The following is a 20,781-nucleotide window of genomic DNA, read 5'->3' as shown; positions in this document are numbered from 1 at the left end:
GGTCCACTGTGTTTTCTGAAGTCCACAGTCAACGCAGGCATCTACCAATAAATTTTAGAGCACTTCATGCTTCCTTCTGCTGGCAAGCTTTATGGAGATGCTGATTTCATTTTCCAGCAGGACTTGGCACCTGTCCACACTGCCAAAGGTACCAAAAGCTGGTTCAATGACCATGGAGTTACTGTGCTTGATTGGCCAGCAAACTCGCCTGACCTGAACCTCATAGAGAATCTATGGGGTATTGTCAAGAGGAAGATGAGAGACACCAGGCCCAACAATGCAGATGACCTGAAGGCCGCTATAAAAGCAACCTGGGCTTCCATTACACCTGAGCAATGCCACAGACTGATTGCCTCCATGCCACGCCGTATTGATGCAGTAATTCATGCAAAAGGAGGCCCAACCAAGTATTGAGTGCATAGAAATGAACATACTTTTCAGAAGCCTGACATTTCTGTTTAAAATATCCTTTTTTTATTGATCTTATGTAATATTCGAATTTTCTGAGACACTGAATTTTGGGTTTTCATTATCTGTAAACCATAATCATCAAAATTTCAAGAAATAAAGGCTTGAAATATTTCACTCTATGTATAATGAATCTTTATATAATATATGGGTTTCACTTTCTGAAATGAGTGACAAAAAATATTGTCCTTTTTCATGATATTAAATTTTTTTTTACATGTAGGCCTACCTGTAAAAGCCTCGTCCGTTTGGGAAGGTGCGCGCGCAGTCAGCGGAGGCTCGCGAAAGTATACAAGTATTCAAGTGGCTCGGTGTCTGTGTTCAGCCGAACGAGCAACCTCAAACTAATATATATATATATATATATATATATATATATATATATCCACTTCAATATTCTATTCTCAGAATAGTAATTCATCAACTGTTCATTTATGAGAGAGAGAGAGAGAGTAACAGTGAAGCTGTGGCTTTAATTCCTTTAGAAACAATGATGTTACCAGCTCCTTGTTGAGAAAGATAATGTAGCTCTTGAGCGATTAAGCTATTTAGTTGATAAAAAGTTTGCTCCTGAATGTCTGTGAGTGACTGTGCGCGTGAGATACAGTGAAGACAGCGCATTAGTTTACTCTTCTCATTTATTTTTAAATTTTTTAAACGTAGCGAGTGTGCTCCATTTGTATCATTTGTGCAATGATAACCTACCAGCAATGTAAAGATGATTTATTTTTATATATATATTAGAATGAGCCTACATTACAATATAAATTTATTAGAACGAGTACATTATTATTTATGGACATAAAAACAAGATGCAATAAGAATTTTGTACCTGGGGCCTGCACCTTGATGGTAGATGAACAAATTCAGAGTTGCAGGATTTGTTTTGAGTTGACAAAACCAAACCACTCCAACCTGGCTTTGTTGGTACCATGAAGCTGATTATCAACTTTCTCTGTCAACTCGGGCTTGATCCTGAGTTAAAGGAGCGCGTGCACATGCATGTGTGACATCACTGCCGAACAGCCAATCACGAGTCTTGATTAAAGGTTAAAGAATTGAAGAATAGGATTAATTTAAATGATTTTTTCCATTGTAAATTTTTCATTTAAAAATGAAAAAAATTACTTGTTCATGAAAGAGGACAAATAAAATAAACGATCTTGCTCTATCAGTGCAGTCACAAGTTAAACTTAAGTTCGTTTAGGCTATATAGTTGGAAATATACAGCGATAGAGACTCATATGTTAGGCCACGTAGTCATTTTTAAAGCATTCTCTATTGATTCTACAACTTATTTATATTACATACGATCTGTAACATTAATTTAAAATAAATTATTTATAATAACTGTTAAACTAAAAATGCTTGTGTGTAATGTATTAATAATAATATAATATAAATCCTATAATATAAGTAATTAGGCTATCATTAAAGCCAGACATTTTTTTAAATACAAGTGACCTTTAATTTGGAGGAAACTGGGGGAGTAGCTTTTGTCTCTGGGGGAGTGTCAGACGTGTCACTTTGTTCACATCTGATTGGTCCACTTTCAGTTTGAGCTCTCTAACTCAGAGTCAGAACATAACCTGCCCTGGATCAGGGGCCTGTACCATGATGGTGGCTAAACAAACTCAGGGTTACAGGATTAGTTTTGAGTTGACAAAACCAAACCAGTTCAATCCGGCTTTGTTGGTACTATGAAGCTGATCATCAACTTTCTCTGTCAACTCAGGCTTGATCCTGAGTTAATGGAGCTCGTGCACATGAAAGTGTGACATCAGTAATGAGCAGCCAATCACATGCCTTGAAACTGGGATTCACTTCTCGTGAGAGAGTCAGTGCGAATTCACTACCAAAGATTAAAAGATTGAACAATATGAAGAATTTAAACACATTTACACAGCAAGATAAAACAATCGATCCATTAAAGAGGAAAACTTATCTTACCATATAAGTGCAAGTAAAATTTGTAAAGTTTATAATATTTATAGATATAACAACACTTAAAAATTGAAACTCATATGTAGTCATGTTTACAGCTATTGATTCTAAAACGTATTTATATTGCATATTATCTATGTTTATATTAATTTAAAATAAAAGCTTAATAATTACTATTAAATTAAGCTGTCTTGTGTAATGGATTAAGGGTATACTAATTATATAAATAATAAAAAATAATCATGTCTAAAAATCACATGATTTTATCTTTAAAAATGTTTTACGTAGCGTCCTTTAATTTGGAGTAAGAGAAACTGGAGGAGTGGCTTTATTGCGTCAGAGATGTGTCACTTTGCTTGAAGCTGATTGGTCAAATTTCAGATTGAGATCTCTAAACCAGAACATAACCTGCCCCGGAGCAGGTTAGCCGTGCAGCGTAAGATACCATGGCAACGAACACCGATTAAAGCCGAGCTACTTTCATAGTACCTAAAACCCAGGGTTGGCGGAAACTAAGCTGAAACATAGCTGGCTAGCCACCTAATCCGGCTTCATGGTACAGGCCCCAGGTTAGCTGTGCAGTGTAAGTTTCTATGGCAATGCAAGCAGCTAAAAGCCAAGCCACTTTCATGTTACCTAAAACCCAGGATTGGTGCAAACTAAACTGAAATGTACCTGGCTAGCCAACTAATCTGGCTTCATGGTACAGGCCCCTGGTGGTGAGTTCCCAATGTAAACATGAAACATATGCCATTATCTATATTGTACTGTGGTACAGTTATGGAGGCCCTGCAGAGGTCAACTGCCTGCTCTGCCTATAGTTAGAAATGGCCCTATGGTATGCAGTGTTTAATAAACAGCTGTTTTACAAAATTCTGCTGAGGAGAATTTCAGTGCAGTCCTGTATCGTGATATGTATCGCATCATGGCCTCTGTATCGTATACTGACTTTGCTGGTGATACACAGCCCTAATATGTATATATTGTACAGTTTCTAAGATGTATTTATGTGCTATATATATATATAGCACATAAATACATCTTAGAAACTGTCATAACTGAACATGAATACATGAAATGGATGTCACAAATGAATATCATATACGTTCTTTTATTAGACATTAACAAAAGCCATGGACATGAACTAGAAGCATCTGGCTCTTTTGCAACAACTTGACATCTTCAGAGTATCATCTTTTTCCATTCCCTTTTAAAGAACACCGAGTGATTGAATGGATTAGATTGAACAGTGTATTTAAAACATACTTTAACACTAGTTATGCTCAGGACTGTGGCTATACCTACCAGTCTGCATAAGGCAGTAGCAGGGTGCTTGCGGGAGCAGTTCGTGACACTCAAACTTATTCTCTGGAAGGCTGCAGTTAGTTTATCTATGGAGGATGATGGTTGGCCAGTTTAAGTATCCACTGGGGTCTGACCGTGCCCTTTGGTCTGCCCAAATGCAGGTGTCCTCCCAAAAGCTGGGGTCCAAATGTGAGCAGGGGTCTGTCCAAAACCTGGGACCTGACTGGAAGCAGGGGTCGTCCAGAAGTTTGGGGTTTGACCATGAGCAGAGGTCTGCCTAAATGTGCAACTGTGACAGTGAGCAGGGGTCTTGCAGAAGGTTGGGGTTCGATAATGAACAGGGGTCTGTCCGAAAGCTGGGGTTTGACCCTGGCATTTAGAATATGAAAGTGATGCTGCTCCAAATTCTTGAGTCCCATTACTGAAACTCATCTTCTGGAAGGTTGCGATCAGTTCATCAATGAATGATGATGGGTTACTATACCCAGTGCAAAGTTAACCCACCATTCCGACCAAAAGCAGCAGTTAACCCAAAGAAAGCCTGCCCTGAGCACTGGCTAAAGGCAAGCTGACTGAAGGCAGGTAATCTTCTGAAGTTTACACACTGCATCGCACTAGATGCAGCTTAATTATTGCACTGGGCGATTCTTAAATAGCTACATTTACTCAGCAGTTGCTCGTACTACTCAACTCTCTTGTGCTCTCCTTTCTCCTAATCGACGCTTTGTAGCACAAACCGTGCTTTTTACTTTAATCTGCATGAGCGAAGATTCTATTTAGAAAATAATCCCAGCTATGGATTCATGTTAAATATGTATTTAATTTTAGTTGGGGTAGGCAGTATGCAGTAGACATTACAACTGTAATAACTGCAAAGATTTTTTTTCCTATGTTTATGCATTCACCTGAATGTGCCAATATATTCTCCAAATGTATTGAATGGTCTAAATTAATTTAATAAATCATATGTCATATATGTGATTTATTCTAACTTTAGTTAGCCTTTTAAATAACTGGTCAGGGACTACAGATAAAATATTGGGCTCATTCATAGTTCTGTTTCTGTTGATTAACGAGGGCAATGTACAAAACTGTCATTGAGGTGGTTCCCTTTCAAAAGTACAAAAACTAAAAAAAAAACTAATATGTACCATTTAGGGTTGTTCCATTAAGGAACAAAAATTTACTTTTTAAAAATGCCTACCTATAACCTAATGTTCATGTATTTTTATGTAGCTAGAAATGGAACAAACAACTAAATTTGTATTTATTATTCGTTCAGTTAGCTGCTGCTCTGATTGTTTATTCCCATATGAGAGTGGAAACAGTAAATCCGGTGTCAAAGAAAGTGTTGCAAGGTAGCTTCAGACTATAGACAAACAAAAGATGAGCTTCTCTGACCCGCATGAACTCTTGCTGTAATATTTAGTGACACCTGGTGGGATAATCTTTAGCATGTCAACAGATTCAGTCATTGTTTATATTGCTTGAACAAATAATTTGATGTAACAGAATAACTCACCGGTTGCTTAATCTGAATAATTACACAAGCTTGCATTGAGATTTTTCCCTCTGGCTTCCAAAAACCTCAACAATGACGACTGTAATATTAATTATTATGACGTAACACGAAAGTCTACGCAAGCGGAATCAAGACAAAACAGTGATTATATCAATGAGTGAAATATTTATTTAAAAACTGAAAAACAAAACAAACCCTCACACATAGTTTTAGTATACATCATACAAAGATATTACGGAGCAGTATTGTTTTTTATCTCCATTAACAAAAGTGAGAGGCAGTTTAGAGGCTGGCTGAGCTGGTAAGACTAGACCATAAACCATTACCGGAGGAGATTATGACACTCCAAAAAACAGAAATTAAATACCCAGTGTCGCAACTTAACATAACAGCCAAAGCAGTGCAACTAGTGAAACAATATGAGGGAATTAAGACATAACAACATAAGGGATATACAGTATATATCATATCTCAGTCACAGCATCCACCCAAACACACACACGTTATATTAGTATTAAAGAACACACACACACACGCACTCATGGTTTAGTCAACGCATGCTCATACTGAGTCTACAGGACCCTTAAACTCAAATCATTTCCTCTTTTGTAGTTACTGACTGGTAGTTTGTGGAGAAGTTGAGGTAACCCTGGTTTGTAGATGACTACAAGACTGCAAGTCCCTGTGAGCCCTGGTGAGAGCTGTGCTGCTGGCAGACAGTGGTGGTCTACAAGGCTATGTGGTCTACATTGCTTTGACAGAAGTGGACAGACCTCTTGAACCCAATGCATTTAGCTTACCATTCCTCATGCATCTCCATTTTGTGTGAATCTAATGAAAAAAGTCAGGAAATGTAAAAAAAAATAAAAAATAAAAAAAAAATCCCCAAAATTTATATTTTGCGTAAAGAAAATTAAGCCCATTATATTATATTATATTATATATATATATATATATATATTTTTTTTTTTTTTTTTTAAGCAGTTTTTAGCAGTTTTAATACACTTTTAAGCAGCTATACATCATGGTAATATCTGTACTGTATATAATGAGAAATGTATACAATTCTAAAAGAGACTTAATTTTTTTTGAGCAAAATATTTTTTAAATGAATTTTTACCCATTTTACAGCTCCTAAAAAGAGATGATGGAAATTTTTTATTTTTACAATATACTTGCGTTCGCTCTCAAAACTTCTGCCTTCCCTAAGAAACTGCATTCGCTCACAAAATATTTGTGTTCACTTAATATACTTGCATTCAATATCAAAACCTGTGTTCCCCAAGAAACTGTGTTCGCTTGCTAAATTTGTCTTGCTAAACTTTTGCGTTTCCTCCCAAAACGTTTAGGTTCCCTTGAGAAGCTTTGCATTCTCTCGCAAAACTTGTGCATCTCCTAGAGAAACTTTTGTATTCGTGTTGTGATGGAAATAATACAGGTAGAAGGAAAAACTATATTTCTGTGCTTTGAGTGAAAGCAAAAGATTTGCAATTGAAGGCAGTTTCCCAGGAGAATTTAACCCTTTTGCGAGAGAACAGCGAAATGTAATTTTTCATCCAATCTCTTATTTTTTCCATCACCATGTCCCCTTTAGGGCTCCATACCATTTCTTTTTCTTTCAAATATCCAGTTTAAAAAGGGAAGCTCAAAATTCCAAACGAAACACACCAGAGTTGAACACAGGGATGGCTACATCGGTTCTCACACCACACTCTACTGATTTCATGATCTCAGTTCGCAACACCAAACTACAAATTTAAAACACTGTCCTAATGCTACTCAGATCACGATTTTAAAGGTCTTTGTGAGGGAATGTGACCCTTTTTCCCTTTTGGAAGGCACGGATGTCTCTCCTCGCCTCAGTGTGAAGGGGTGCGCGTATGTGGAGCTGGAAGAAGACAACAGGATTTAACAGATACTGTCGTATTAACAGTGTAAACCGTACGGGACCGTTACTAATACAATATGGTGCCATATCTATCTGTTCTGAAGAAACTATGACCCAAATAGATCTATAAAACAAAAACAATGAGCTCTAGCCCGACGTGAGGTCTCACAAAAACAGTTGGTTCATATTCAGTCATGGACTTGAAACTGGTGAAACGCATCAGGACAATATCATGTGTTAGATGAGCCAACATGGTGGAACAGTAAAAGCCAGTGGATTAAATCTATTAAGGGTTTTCCTATAAAATGAATGCCTCGGGAACATAAGGAACATGACATAACAAAGGAAACTTAGCATAAAAAATACTAAATACAGAAAAAGTGAGTCTCGGTTGAGTTTGCTAGTGTTTTCATCAGGTGTTAGTCCACAGTAGGTCATCATCTATTACTCTTTTTAGTCCAGTGACCACTGCTAAGGGACTAGGGAGGGACAGACCCAGATGAGGGCGATCCTACGCGACGCTAAGGAATGCGTTTGAGAGGTGGAAGTAGCACACTGCTGCGGTTTGTAAAAGTTGAGTCCTGAAGAATCACAACACAGTGTCATTTCCTGCAAAATGGGGTGACTCACCCTTGTGCAATGCATCATGGGATGTTTCACGGGGAGACGGGATTGTTCTACATGGGGAAGATTCTCCGTTCCATATGAGGAGGAAGAAGACATGAAATACTCAGACAGTTCAGCGAGCCTGCACTTCCCTCTCTGTCCACTCGGTGGTGTGCCATCCACTTCCTTCCTCTCCCTCCCCTTCATCGAGCAATATCATCACGTCTCCAGACTCCACGGGCAGGGGAGGGAGCAGGTTAGAAAAAAAAGCACCTTTTATTTGGCTTTAAATATACAATAAAGAAATCAAAGAGTTAAAAATTACAATAAAAAGGGAGAAGGGAAAGATGTGTATATAAAGACGTCAAGCGCCCCATCTGTAGGGCTGCTGCACAGAACGCGACGAGTCTCAACCCGTTCCTGCAGACAAACACAAAAAGAAAGAGCAAATTATGTACGAGCAAACACAACACACCCTTTACACCACTAATTAGCTTCTGAATCCACTCTGTTCGCTAGGGAACTCTGGAATGATTTTTGAGGAGGAAGCAGTTTTGGCTGATGGTCAGACCGTATTGTGTTGTTGACAGACAGATGTTTGTGGTTTTACTAGGGGTCTTACCATCTTCCTCTCCTCCCCAGCCCTCTGCGACGCCAGCGAGCTCGTAATGCTTCTTCCTCAGCTCACCCAGTCGCTCCCGCTCTTTCTGCAGCCGAGTCTCCAGCTCCAGCACCAGCACCTGAGACGTGTTATACGCTCAGATTTGTTCACATACTTGCATAAAGATATGAGAAACAGGTTAACAAACTCTCACCTGTGCGTCCATCTCTTGCCTCTTGATCTGAGTGAGTGTCGTTGCAGAAAAGTCCATTGTTTCTGAAAGAAAGAGAATTCAGCATTACTTAGCAAAACTGAAACGGTATGGCTTTTAGTTCATGTCTAAAAGCTTTCAGGCTATTGAGGTGTTTTTCTTGTTTGCAGGTGTTGTTGTCCAATAAAATAATTTTAAAAATGAAAATATCTTTCAATTTTTGGAAACAAATCAAGATTTCACCAGGCACTAGGGCTGGGTGATTTGGCCAAAAAAAAATCTTTTATCATATCAGTTGATATCGATAATATCACAACAAGTGTCAAATCTTTATTTCTTTCAAGTTTAAAGACAGATTTTTGCTCCAAAGTGAAAGTTGTAGAAACCAGACCATTAATTTCCTTAAAATACATTTCTTAGTTTCTGCAAGTTCTGCATGTGTTAGTGTTTCAAATCAAGAAACGGGATTGTGTTGCCTGTTGATAACAATATTACTTTTTTGTCTCTTAGAAATGCACATTTGATAGTAGTAGTAGCTTAAGATAGGATGCAGATGTTAATTTTTGTTCATTATCAAAATTAGTATCATCTGTAAAAAAAAACATTTTTGAATGGTAAAATGTATTTTTTTTTTTTATCACTGGTCTTCCTTAGTAGCATACATTTGAATCATGATAAACCAAGTTAAAACCACACATATAGCACACCTCACTACCATGGTAAAAATATAACTATAAGGTTTTTCGGTATTTGTATAAAAAAAACAGTAGTTTAAAAACTTAGTATAGGCTAAACGTGCACATGCTATAGCTTAACCACAAAACACACTGTAATTATATTCCATTACTCCTTTAATACATTTAATTAATGTCTACATTAATAACATCATACAATTCTATACAAATAACCACATTTCTGCAACAATACCACGGTGCAGTGAGTGTTACTACAGTAAATCCATGGTAAATTATGGCGATTTGTAGATTGAAACGCCTTCTGACTGTCTCGTTCCTCACGGTTCTACTGTTTGTCAGCGCTGTTTCATCTGGCTGTAAACTCGTTTAAATCAATGTGTTCTTCACTGAATTCAAGCGCTTCACACTGCATCTCACAGCGCTGCTTAGTGCTGATACCGGTCCGTGTGGCACGTTTCAAATGACAAGTGCTCTTTCGTTCCGCTTTTGGCGCATAAACATTATATAGAACATTTAGCGAACCCTTCATTCGTTTTATCGAGGAAAATTATATCGCGATATCGTCATCGATTTATCGCCCAGCCCTATGAGAGACACATTTTATATAACTATAAAAAATAGAATAATTAATAACAGCGATAAAAGTTATTACACTTAATTTGGATAGTTTATTTATTTTAAAAAAAAAAGTGTGATACTATTATATTTTAAAATAAAAAGAGTATTAAATAAAAATACATTTACTTTATAGTATACGCAGAAAATACTATGCTAATATTTACGCTTTCATTGTTTTATTTTTTCTTTACTATTTATTTTTATGACTTCATATTTATATTTATATTAGTGCTGTCAAACAATTAATCGCAACTAAAATAAAAGTTTGTTTACATAATATACGAGTGTGTACTGTGTATATATAAACACACACAAAGCATATATTTTGAAAATATTTACATGTATATACATTTATATACTTATATTTTATATTACATATAGATATATTTAATATATAAACATTTTATATTACATATAAATATTTAATATATAAACATAACATATTTTTCTTTAATATATATACACATGTATTTTACAGGTGGGCGATTTAGGAAAAAATATATCACGATTTTATTTTTTAATATCACGATTCACGATTTAATCACGATTCTTTGTCATGTTGGTTTTACTATTTTGGTTTTACAAGCTGTCTGAGCATTACAGCCAAACTAGAAAGACAAAGCCTTTCAAGGTAACAAAAAAACAACAAAAAAAGACATGGCAGATATTTAGGCCAAAGTGGGCGAAGATAAAAATCTTTGACATTATTTTATCTTTCTTATTAAAAAATAAGAACAAAGATGCACATTACAAATACACATAATATACAAATAAAACAAACTTCTTTATTTTCAGGTACAATAGGTGTATTTAGCAGAGCATTCAATGAAATTGAATGAACAAATATAAAAATAAAACACTAGATAGACTGATTCCTAAAGCAACTGTATTAAAGTTTTTCAGTCAAGAATAGTGAGTGATTTTTCTCTTTGCGTTTTGTTGTTTTGTTAATGTTCAATGAATAGTTCCCCCAAAAATAAATATTCTGTCATCTGTCTGTCAATTCTGTCATAATGTTTTATTTTTATACCATCATTTACTCAAAAGTTGTTTTAAACCTGAGTGAGTTTCTTTCTTCTGCTGAACATAAATGCTATTTTGAAGAAGGTGGAAAACCAAACAGTTGCTGGTCCTCAGTGACTTCCATAGGATTTTTCATTTCCTACTATCAAAGTCAATGTGGACCAGCAACTGTTTGGTTACCCTCATTCTTCAAAATATCTTCTTTTGGGTTCAGCACAAGAAATTAATAGAGGTTTGGGACAACATGTGAGTGATTAAATAATGACAGAAATTAAATTTTAGGGTGAACTATCCCTTTAATGACAGTCGACAGCACGTTTAGTGTCCTGTCCCTTTAAGAGCTGCACGCATCTAATATACAGTACAGGCACGCATCTGTTTCTCTCTCAACTATTTACTTTCATTTTAGAGATAACCAACTGAGTCTGTATGTAAACCTTGTGTGTTTTGACAGTATTAGCGCAAAATATAACTTAGTTTTTTAGTGTGCGTGCTTCAGGTGTATGCGCTCAGAACAAGCGCACGTCAGACCAGCGCGCGAATTAATCATTTAACCAGCAAGGCTTGTGTGCAAATAATGTACTTTTGCGATCGCGAATAAGTGCAGTGTCCTGTCAGAGTAACTCTACTGCTGTATGTCGTGTTGTACAGTATATAGAGACGGAGGAGCCAGAACTGTATTTGGCAATGTGTGCTGTAGCACGATACTACGATATTTCTTAAAAAACAGATCGTGGAGACATTTTTATCGTCCACGATCAAAAATCGTCATATCGCACACCCCTAATTTGTATTTATATACACAGTGTACACATATATTATGTAAACCAAAACTTATTTTGGATGCGATTAATTGTTTGACAGCACTATTTTATATATGTATATATAATTTTTTTATATATATGCATGTATGTATGTATGTGTGTGTGTGTGTATTATATATATATATATATATATATATATATATATATATATATATATATATATATATATATATATATACATATACACATACATACATACATACATTATATATATCTTTTTTTTTAATACTGATTCTCATTAAATGAATCAAGTGTGTAAATCTGCTGCTGGTCTGGATATAAAAGGAGGCACAATGTCACTGACTCTCTGTGACTGGTCAGTGTTGTTTAAATGCCTTTGCCTCCAGAGAAGAGTGTCAGAACAAGAGCTTGTGTGGAGGACAACTTGACTGTGTAGACTTGCTCATTCCTGTATCTCTGGAGGGCACCGTAAACCAGTTTTCACAGCTATAGTTAAATGTGAAATGGGGCAGTGAGACTGTGGAGGTCAATGAGAAATAAAATGAGGCTGCTGCTGCCACTGTTACTACTTTCTTCTGGCTCTTATTTAATGAATAATGGAAAAATTACAAGACATTATGGAGGAAGCATTGCAAGCCAGATTCAAACCTGAATTTCCCAAATGAGCAGCACAGCTAAACATGTCTGAGAATGTTGAGTCAGGAGAATGTGCTATATATGTCCAACAAAACCTCACCTGTGTCCTCGATCTGAGATTTGCCGGACTTGGTTGATGCCACGACCCCCGCTGTGGCCTGGGTGACCCCTTTGGAGGCCTGCTGGAGACGGGAAAGGTTTCGACTGTCCTTGTCTGCTTTTACCTAAAGAGATAAAATATATTATATATTATTAAATATAGTATAACATTACACTGCTTTAAAGTTCATTCAAGTGCACATGTTGTTGGCAATTTGTTGTTGTACCTTAGAAGCTGCGACCAGCTGAGCCGTGCTGGCGGCGATCTCATGCGAACACACCATCAGCTCCTCAAACTTGCCCTTGCCTTGGACCACCTGATCAGCTGCATCACTGCAGGAAGAAGAAAAAAACTTTACTGGAGGTAGCACAATGGTGATAGTTCATAGACCAATTAGTATAGGATTCAAACCAATGATATATGCAAAGTGGAAAACACAGACTCTAGAATTGCAAAATCCAGTCATTAAAAAGGAATTTACAGTATAATGTGAAATGTCACTGAATTGGACAACTTTTGGATGAATAAATCAAAAGTAGAGCTGTACACAATCAACTTCAAATTGCGACATGGATTAATGTCTTTTGATTATTAAATCGCAATATAAAGTCAATATGTTCTGTGCTTCTAAGAGTGACTATGTTTTTATTTCTACTGTAAAATGTAGTAAGTAATAATAATAACAGTAATACAATTTATTAAAACTTTTTTAAGGAGTCACAAAAAAGATTTAGTTATTTTAACTCATTTTTTGTGCAGCATGTGGCACCAAGTTTTATGAATTAATTTGATTGCCACAGTTTTAAGAACTAAAAAATGTATAAATAAAAAAGAAAGGGGCATGTCAAAGAATAAAATTGATTTAATAAGGCCCTGTTATTATGAATATTTTAATCAATTTGTTAAATTTATTGCACATGCTTTTTACTGATTCAAATGTAATTAAACTATAAAAATGAAGTACACAAAATCTGAGAAAAAATAAACAGAAAAAATAAAATAAACAGAAAAAATAAATACAATGGAAAAATAAACCAGATTTTATAGGGTCCTAAAAACCTACAAGCTTTCTGTTACCTACTGAGATTTTAATCACTGTCATAGCATCCTCCAAACAGTTTTATTTTCTCACTGTCTAACATACTCACACCAACATGGTGGCACCCCAGCCCACGGCCTTGGAGGCAGAAATGAGACCTTCTGTCCACCGGGAATTCTTGACGTAGAACTCTTTCATAGATGCGGCCCCCTGTGAACACAGCAGCACCTTCATTAACACCCATTTCTGTCATTTTAAGCTCGAGTTTTCCTAAAAGTGTTAATGCGTTGACTCACCCTGCCGCTCTCCACGATGTCCCTCTGCAGGTCTTTGGAGGACAGCACCAGCACTTTGATGGCCTGCATGAGATCTGTGCAGGACGCCAAGATCCTGCAGGGGGCGACAGAGCAACATTTAAACACTCACAGGTCTGTTTCGTATGCACCAGGGTGGGTCTGCTAATGCGTCTGAGTTCATGTAAATGTGCAGCGCTATCCAAGTGAAACAAGCTCAGCATGGAGACATTCTGATCACTGAATACCCAAATCCAATGAAGAACATCAACCAAATAAAATCTGTAAAACTGCTTTTGTGACAGTAACGGTTATCGTAAAAACATTATGTATATGAATAACACATGACTTGGTCAGCCTGACCTTTCATTGACTTCCATTTTGATTCCAGTGTCAACCGCCCTGGACTTATTGAGCATTTCCTGTTTGAGAGCAAAGGGGAAAAACATTAGAGGAGTAGATTGGAGCGCTTCATGTTTTATTAAGCATCTGTCTGTAGGACAGGGAGAGCAGGGAGCCGTCTGATTACCTCAATCCTGGCGGAGGCTGACTCCACAGCTGCCGATGTGGCTGCCATCTCCTTCTCCACCAGATCTCCCAGCTCCCCTTGCTGCAGTTCTAGACCCCGAGGACGCAACTTCTGCTCAAAAGAAAACAAAATAGCATACTACATTTATTTCAGTTTCATATTTATATAAGATGCATACTCATGGAATACCTGCATGTGAAAAATCAATCTGAATATCAAAAGTTTTTATAACACTCCTTCTTGAGACATTTGATCGGATTGTTGACTAAAACTGTTACAAATTGTTTTTGTTGACTGAAATAATTAAAATAAAATAAAACATTAAATTAAATATGTAATATTAGTTGAACAACTGAATGAAAATGTGAAAAGTTGCACATGACAAAAGCACATACAATTACTAAAAATTAAAATTAAAAAGAAAATTGAAACCATAAAAATAAAGGGCCAGATTTACTAAACGGGTCAAATTAGCGTTAGAGCGCAATTCCATAAAAACGCCGATGGGGGGGGAACAGACGCAACATCTCATTTCCATAATGACCAGCGCAATCTACCAAGAGCAGCGCAAATTACCACCTGCTTGTAAGACATGCTTTTTTTGGCCGCTAAATAATGCCACAAATACCAGCGAATTGACTAGCGCAAATCTTAGTAAATCGCATAGCGTGATTAATTTAAATACTCTCCTCCTATAAATTTACAGACTGAAAGGGAAACTCCTACAAATGCATATTCGCAAAAATAAATGTGTCCATGCCTTTTCAGCGCTAATTTCCCACTGCGTGTCTTCAGTAATCCTGACAGTAGTTTTTTAACGCCAAAAGCGGGTTTGCGCTGACGCAAACTGATAGTAATCCGGGTGCAAAGCTGACAACACTGACTGTAACCTTGTAAGATGTTACATGTACTTACTATAATACAATAATGAAATGCCTTAACTGAAAATTGAGTGTTTGATCTTATTTTTATACATTACTGACACTCTATCCTCCAATTTGATTCTGTTAAGTGCTTTGACACAATCTGTATTGTTAAAAGCACTATATAAATAAAGGTGACTTGACAATTTATGCATAATTACATGCAACTAACCCTAAACAAACCCTCATCCTAACCATATATGTAGTTAAGAAGGAATCGATTGCTTCTGTCTGTCGTGCTGCTGAGAGGTTTGCGATTGTAGCTCCGTGTAGCTTCACTCTTCTGTTGAATCTCTATCTTACTTTCACTCTCTGTTGTTAAAAGTGATAATATATAACTTAATTCCCACCATATTTCTGGTATTATCTATCAAACTAATTTGATCGTTCGCTTTTTAAAACCGTGAGTGCAGCGCATTAGCATCCGTTAGCAGGTTAGCTTGTCACTCACTGTTCCATTCGCGTCTATTATTGTTTTCTTTTTTCTCGTTCCGTTTTTCACGAGTTCATCAAACAACAGTGGTAAGAGAATCATTCTTCAATCACGGTGAGTAATAGCTTCTTCTCCTGCTATTGTTGTTTGCACTGTTTGTCACATGTACAGTTTATCTCTCTCTGTCGGCGACGAGGGATTCACATGTGATAAATGCAGGGAAATAGCTAGGCTGACAGAGAAGATTTCAGAATTAGAGACACGCATCCAAAGTTTAGTTGAGGACAGTAAGAATGTGAGGGCAGTAGATACTTCTTTGTATGTGACTAGCTCAGGGAGTCCTGTACATTGGTCGGTTCCGGTAGAGCCTGTGCAGCAGGGCAACTGGGTGACTGTGAAGCGGCCTAGTCGCGGGTCAAAACACCACTCTTCCGTTCCGAACAAAACATCAAACAGGTTCTCCCCACTCAGTGAGGCACCCACTGAGAAACCTGATGAAAGTGCTCTAGTTATTGGCGATTCTACTGTACGGAACGTGAAAATAGAGACACCAGCCACCATAGTCCAATGTTTACCGGGAGCCAGAGCGCCTGACATCTTGGCAAATTTAAAAGTGCTGGCTAATGCTAAACGTAAATTCAGTAAGATTGTTATTCACGTCGGCGCTAATGATGTTCGACTTCGCCAGTCAGAGATCACTAAAAATAATGTTAAAGAGGTGTGTGAACTTGCAAGTACGATGGCAGACACTGTAATATGCTCTGGCCCGCTCCCTGTTTACCGTGGTGATGAGATACATAGCAAACTGTCGTCACTAAGTGGCTGGATGTCTAAATGGTGCCCGCAGAATAACATAGGTTTCATAGACAATTGGAAGAATTTTTGGGGCAGACCTGACCTGTTGAAAAGAGATGGTCTTCATCCCTCTTGGGGTGGTACCGCTCTTCTCTCTAGAAATATGGCACATAGTCTTAGAGTTCGTACTTGACTAACTGGGGCCCAGGTCAGTAAGCAGACAGACTGGCTAAACCGACATCTGCTAGCCGCCTCACGTCACAGAAGTCAGTTAATTCTCAGCACATAGAGACTCTTTCACCTAGATATCACACCATAGAGACTGTGTCTGTTCCCCGAACTAGAAAATACAGAAAACATCCAAACCAAAGAGTAACAATTTAATTGATGTTCAACAAATAAAAAACAGATAAACGAATGATAAAGCTTGGCTTATTGAATATTAGATCCCTTTCTACAAAAGCACTTTTCGTAAATGATATGATTACTGACCATAAACTAGATGTGCTTTGATTGACAGAAACCTGGCTAAAACCAGATGACTACATTACTTTAAACGAGTCTACCCCCCAAGATTACAGTTACAAGCATGAACCGTGTCCAAAAGGTAAAGGGGGAGGTGTTGCCACAATTTATAGCAATATTTTCAGTATTTCTCAGAGGTCAGGTTTCAAGTATAATTCGTTCAAAGTAATGGTGCTTCATATAACATTATCCAAAGAAACAAGTGTTAATGATAAATCCCCTGTGATGTTTGTACTGGCTACTGTATACAGGCCACCATACAGACTTTATTAAAGAATTTGCTGATTTTCTATCTGAGGTAGTGCTGGCTGCAGATAAAGTCCGAATTGCTGGTGATTTTAATATCCATGTTGATAATGAAAGAGATTAGTTGGGATCAGCATTTATAGACATTCTAACCTCCATTGGTGTTAAACAATACATTTCAGGACCTACTCATTGTCGAAATCATCATCTAGATTTAATACTGTCATATGGAATTGATGTCAGTGGCGTTGAAATATTGCAGCAGAGCGATGATATCTCAGATCATTATCTAGTTTCGTGTATATTCCATATAGCTAAAGCTGTAAAACCAACTCCTTGTTACAAATATGTTAGAACCATCACTCCTACCACAAAAGACTACTTTATAAATAATCTTCCTGACTTATCTCAATTCCTCAGCATATCCAATAGCTCAGAACAACTTGATGATGTAACAAACTATTGACTAACTTTTCTAGCACTTTAGATACGGATTATTGCTAGATTATTGTAATGCTTTATTGGGTGGTTGCTCTGCACGTTTAATAAACAAACTCCAGCTGGTTCAAAATGCAGCAGCTAGAGTTCTTACTAGAGCCAGGAAGTATGACCACATTAGCCCGGTTCTGTCAACACTGCACTGGCTCCCTATTAAACATCGTATACATTTTAAGATCTTGCTAATTACCTATAAAGCCCTGAATGATTTGGCACCTCAGTATTTAAGTGAGCTCTTATCGCATTATAGTCCTTCTCGTCCGCTGCGATCTCAAAACTCTGGCCATTTGATAATACCTAGAATATCAAAATCAACTGCGGGCGGGAGATCGTTTTCCTATTTAGCGCCAAACTCTGGAACAATCTACCTAACACTGTTCGGGAAGCAGACACAATCTGTCAATTTAAATCTAGATTAAAAACCCAGATCTTTAACCTGGTTTACACATAATACACTATCGCATTTCTTCAATTCAAATCCGTTAAAGGATTGTTAGGCTGCATTAATTAGGTCAACTGGAACCAGGAACACTTCCCAAAACACCTGATGTACTTGTTACATTGTTAGAAGAATGGCATCTACGCTAATATTAGTCTGTTTCTTTCTTATACCGAGGTCACCATAGCCACCCAGATCCAGACTGTATCCAGATCAGATGGTGGATCAGCACCTAGAGATGACCACTACAGCCAGGACACCTAGATGAGCCCCAGAGACTGATCCCCAGTGAAGACCCTGTCTCCAAGACGGCCATCGGGACAAGACCACAGGAACCAGATGAGTCCTTTGCACAATCTGATTCTGCTTTAGCCTAGATTTAAACTGCTGATTTTGTCTGGCCAGAGGAGAATGACACTATTTCGACAAACTATTTCCCCGTCTAAATACTGTAAAGCTGATATAAAGCCACCCAGCGTTATATCAAGGTGATGTAAAGCTGCTGACACAATTTGCATTGTTAAAAGTGTTATACAAATAATAGTGACTTGACTAATTACAACTACTGAGTACTTAAATGTATAATTACACTGTAACAAGGACACCTAAAAAAAAAAAGAAGTATACTAAAAGCCAATTCAAAATATGAACAAATACTACACTACTACTAAAATAACACTGGCTGGTACACAGTATATCACAAAAAAGTATCCCATACTAGTTTTGGCCTAATTTAAATGACTCCGTGAAAGAATAAATAAATAAAAATAATTATCTCTACCAAATACGTGCTGCTTTATTCAATCCACTGTTACTATACTAAACGAGGACTGTCTTTCAGTGGCTCGCTCACCTCGCCCAAGGCCATCACGGTATCCAGTGCCGCCCTCAGCCGGCTGCAGTCTGCTGTCCCCACAGACTCCTGCTCCTTGAGCTGGCAGAGCAACGCCAGGGCCTCCGCGCCACACGCCTTCACGTTGTCTGCCAATGCTGCCCACAGACAGACAAAGGCAAAGACAGAAAGCAGAGAGCAGTCAGATGAACCATCTGTCACCTGCAGACACTACACATATGCTCGGGCAGACACACATTTCCTGTGACGAGATCGCTCGTGCGCGTGGGAATGCACATTAGCCATTTTGAGTTATGTCATGCTCCTTTAAAGCAGCTCTACCGAAACCACTAGACCTCCAGCAACGGAGTTATTAACAGAGCCGCAGTGACACTAATGACCTTCATGATGTATGGAGACCAACTCGAACAGAAAGTCTTGGACGTCTCTCCATATGTGGATATAGCGGTGCTGTGAAATATTTAGCAGTTTAATAATAGACATTTATGCTGCCTCAAACGGATAGTTGTTGTTCTGGATGCTGATTGGTCTATACGGTGAATATGTGACACCGAAAGTGTCTTTAAAGGGGGGGGGGGGGGGGGGGTACAATGCTGTTTCATGCATTCAGAGTTGTTTACAGTGTTAAAGAGTTGGATTCTCATGCTAAGCATGGACAAAGTTTCAAAAAACAATTTGGACGTATAACAGTATTTCTGTGCCAAAAAAAAAAACTCAAGAATCATGGTTCTTGCTGATGTAAACGACGATGGAACTCCTTATATGGGCATTTCTCGGAAGAACGTGTCCATGCATGCATCGACCAGAGCGAGAGCGAGCTCATCAGCGCGTTTCATTCGGCAGCACTGCACGGGACTCGCTCGGGAAGAATGTCTCTAAAGAAGTGTGTTTTTGGTTGTGAGGGAAAGATAACCTTGTTCAGCTTCCCAAAAGAACCCACCGTTACGTGAACAGTGGATACAGTTTGTTTTTTTGGGGCAGCAATGGAGCTTCTCAGGTGTGTTTGTTGACGAACGTTTTATAAACAAGGCCCAGTTCGATACTGGATTTGCACATCGTTTAATACTGAAAGATGGAGCAGTCCCAGCTATAAAAGATCCCGGTCATCATTCAGAACTGCAGACGGTAAGTGAAACTGCATCAAATGTCTCTGTTTTGTTGGCGATCGGCGCAAGTGCTCATCACTCTTTAGCTCCGCCCACACGACACGCCTCCAGGAGCTTGGCTTTTTCTGGAGAGAATTGTAAAGCTGTAGCTTTCTTTCATTAATATGATAAAACTAAAGACTTTTTGGAGATATGAAGGATGCAGTACTACTCTATAGGTACTCAAGATTAACATGAGATTGGGTGAAACTGTGTGTTAGGTCCCCTTTAAGGAAGTATTTACTATAGAGGTGCATCAGCTGTGCTGATACGATAACATTATCAGCTCTTTTGAATACGTTTCGGGAGATTGATGTCTCGTGCTCACCGTCAGCTTGCTCCACTGGCACCATGTGGGAGGTGGCGCTACCCTGCACGATGACATCGCCCACCAGGTGAGCGAACTGAGTCACTGCCCGCACCAGTCCAGACACATCTATCACACACATACAGGAAAATCAGTGAGAAACTGTTTCTACATGATCATATGAGTGTCTCAAATCATATGAGTGTGACAAATCACTTCACCATGGATGTATCAGGATTTATTGTGCAGCACTACTAGCAAACAAGTCAAAACAACAGCCTGATAGAACGTTTTCCCTTTGTCTCAAGTACAGTCATTTAAAAGATGATTCAGATATTTGTTTTAATGTTTCAG

General features: G+C 37.9%; 1 protein-coding gene across 4 annotated transcripts in view; it reads right to left on the bottom strand.

Moving 5' to 3' along the window:
* Positions 1-6,217: 6,217 nt before the first annotated feature.
* LOC306854423 (huntingtin-interacting protein 1-like) overlaps positions 6,218-20,781 on the bottom strand; it is a 55,311-nt gene continuing 40,747 nt past the window's right edge. For all 4 annotated transcript variants that reach the window (XM_079392396.1, XM_079392395.1, XM_079392398.1 and 1 more), the window contains 11 exons: positions 20,449-20,556; positions 18,976-19,112; positions 14,264-14,374; positions 14,098-14,156; positions 13,738-13,831; positions 13,551-13,651; positions 12,629-12,734; positions 12,403-12,526; positions 8,549-8,610; positions 8,356-8,473; positions 6,218-8,153 (listed from right to left, as the gene is read on the bottom strand). In XM_079392396.1, coding sequence (XP_079248522.1) covers positions 8,143-8,153; positions 8,356-8,473; positions 8,549-8,610; positions 12,403-12,526; positions 12,629-12,734; positions 13,551-13,651; positions 13,738-13,831; positions 14,098-14,156; positions 14,264-14,374; positions 18,976-19,112; positions 20,449-20,556 — 1,031 coding nt within the window. In that variant the 3' untranslated portion in view covers positions 6,218-8,142. The remainder of the gene's footprint in view (positions 8,154-8,355; positions 8,474-8,548; positions 8,611-12,402; positions 12,527-12,628; positions 12,735-13,550; positions 13,652-13,737; positions 13,832-14,097; positions 14,157-14,263; positions 14,375-18,975; positions 19,113-20,448; positions 20,557-20,781) is intronic.

Source organism: Barbus barbus, assembly GCF_936440315.1.
Source record: "Barbus barbus genome assembly, chromosome: 34".
NCBI classification, from domain to species: domain Eukaryota; kingdom Metazoa; phylum Chordata; class Actinopteri; order Cypriniformes; family Cyprinidae; genus Barbus; species Barbus barbus.
The sequence above is the reverse complement of the archived record's forward strand: the minus strand, read 5'-3'. Positions and strand labels throughout refer to the sequence as shown.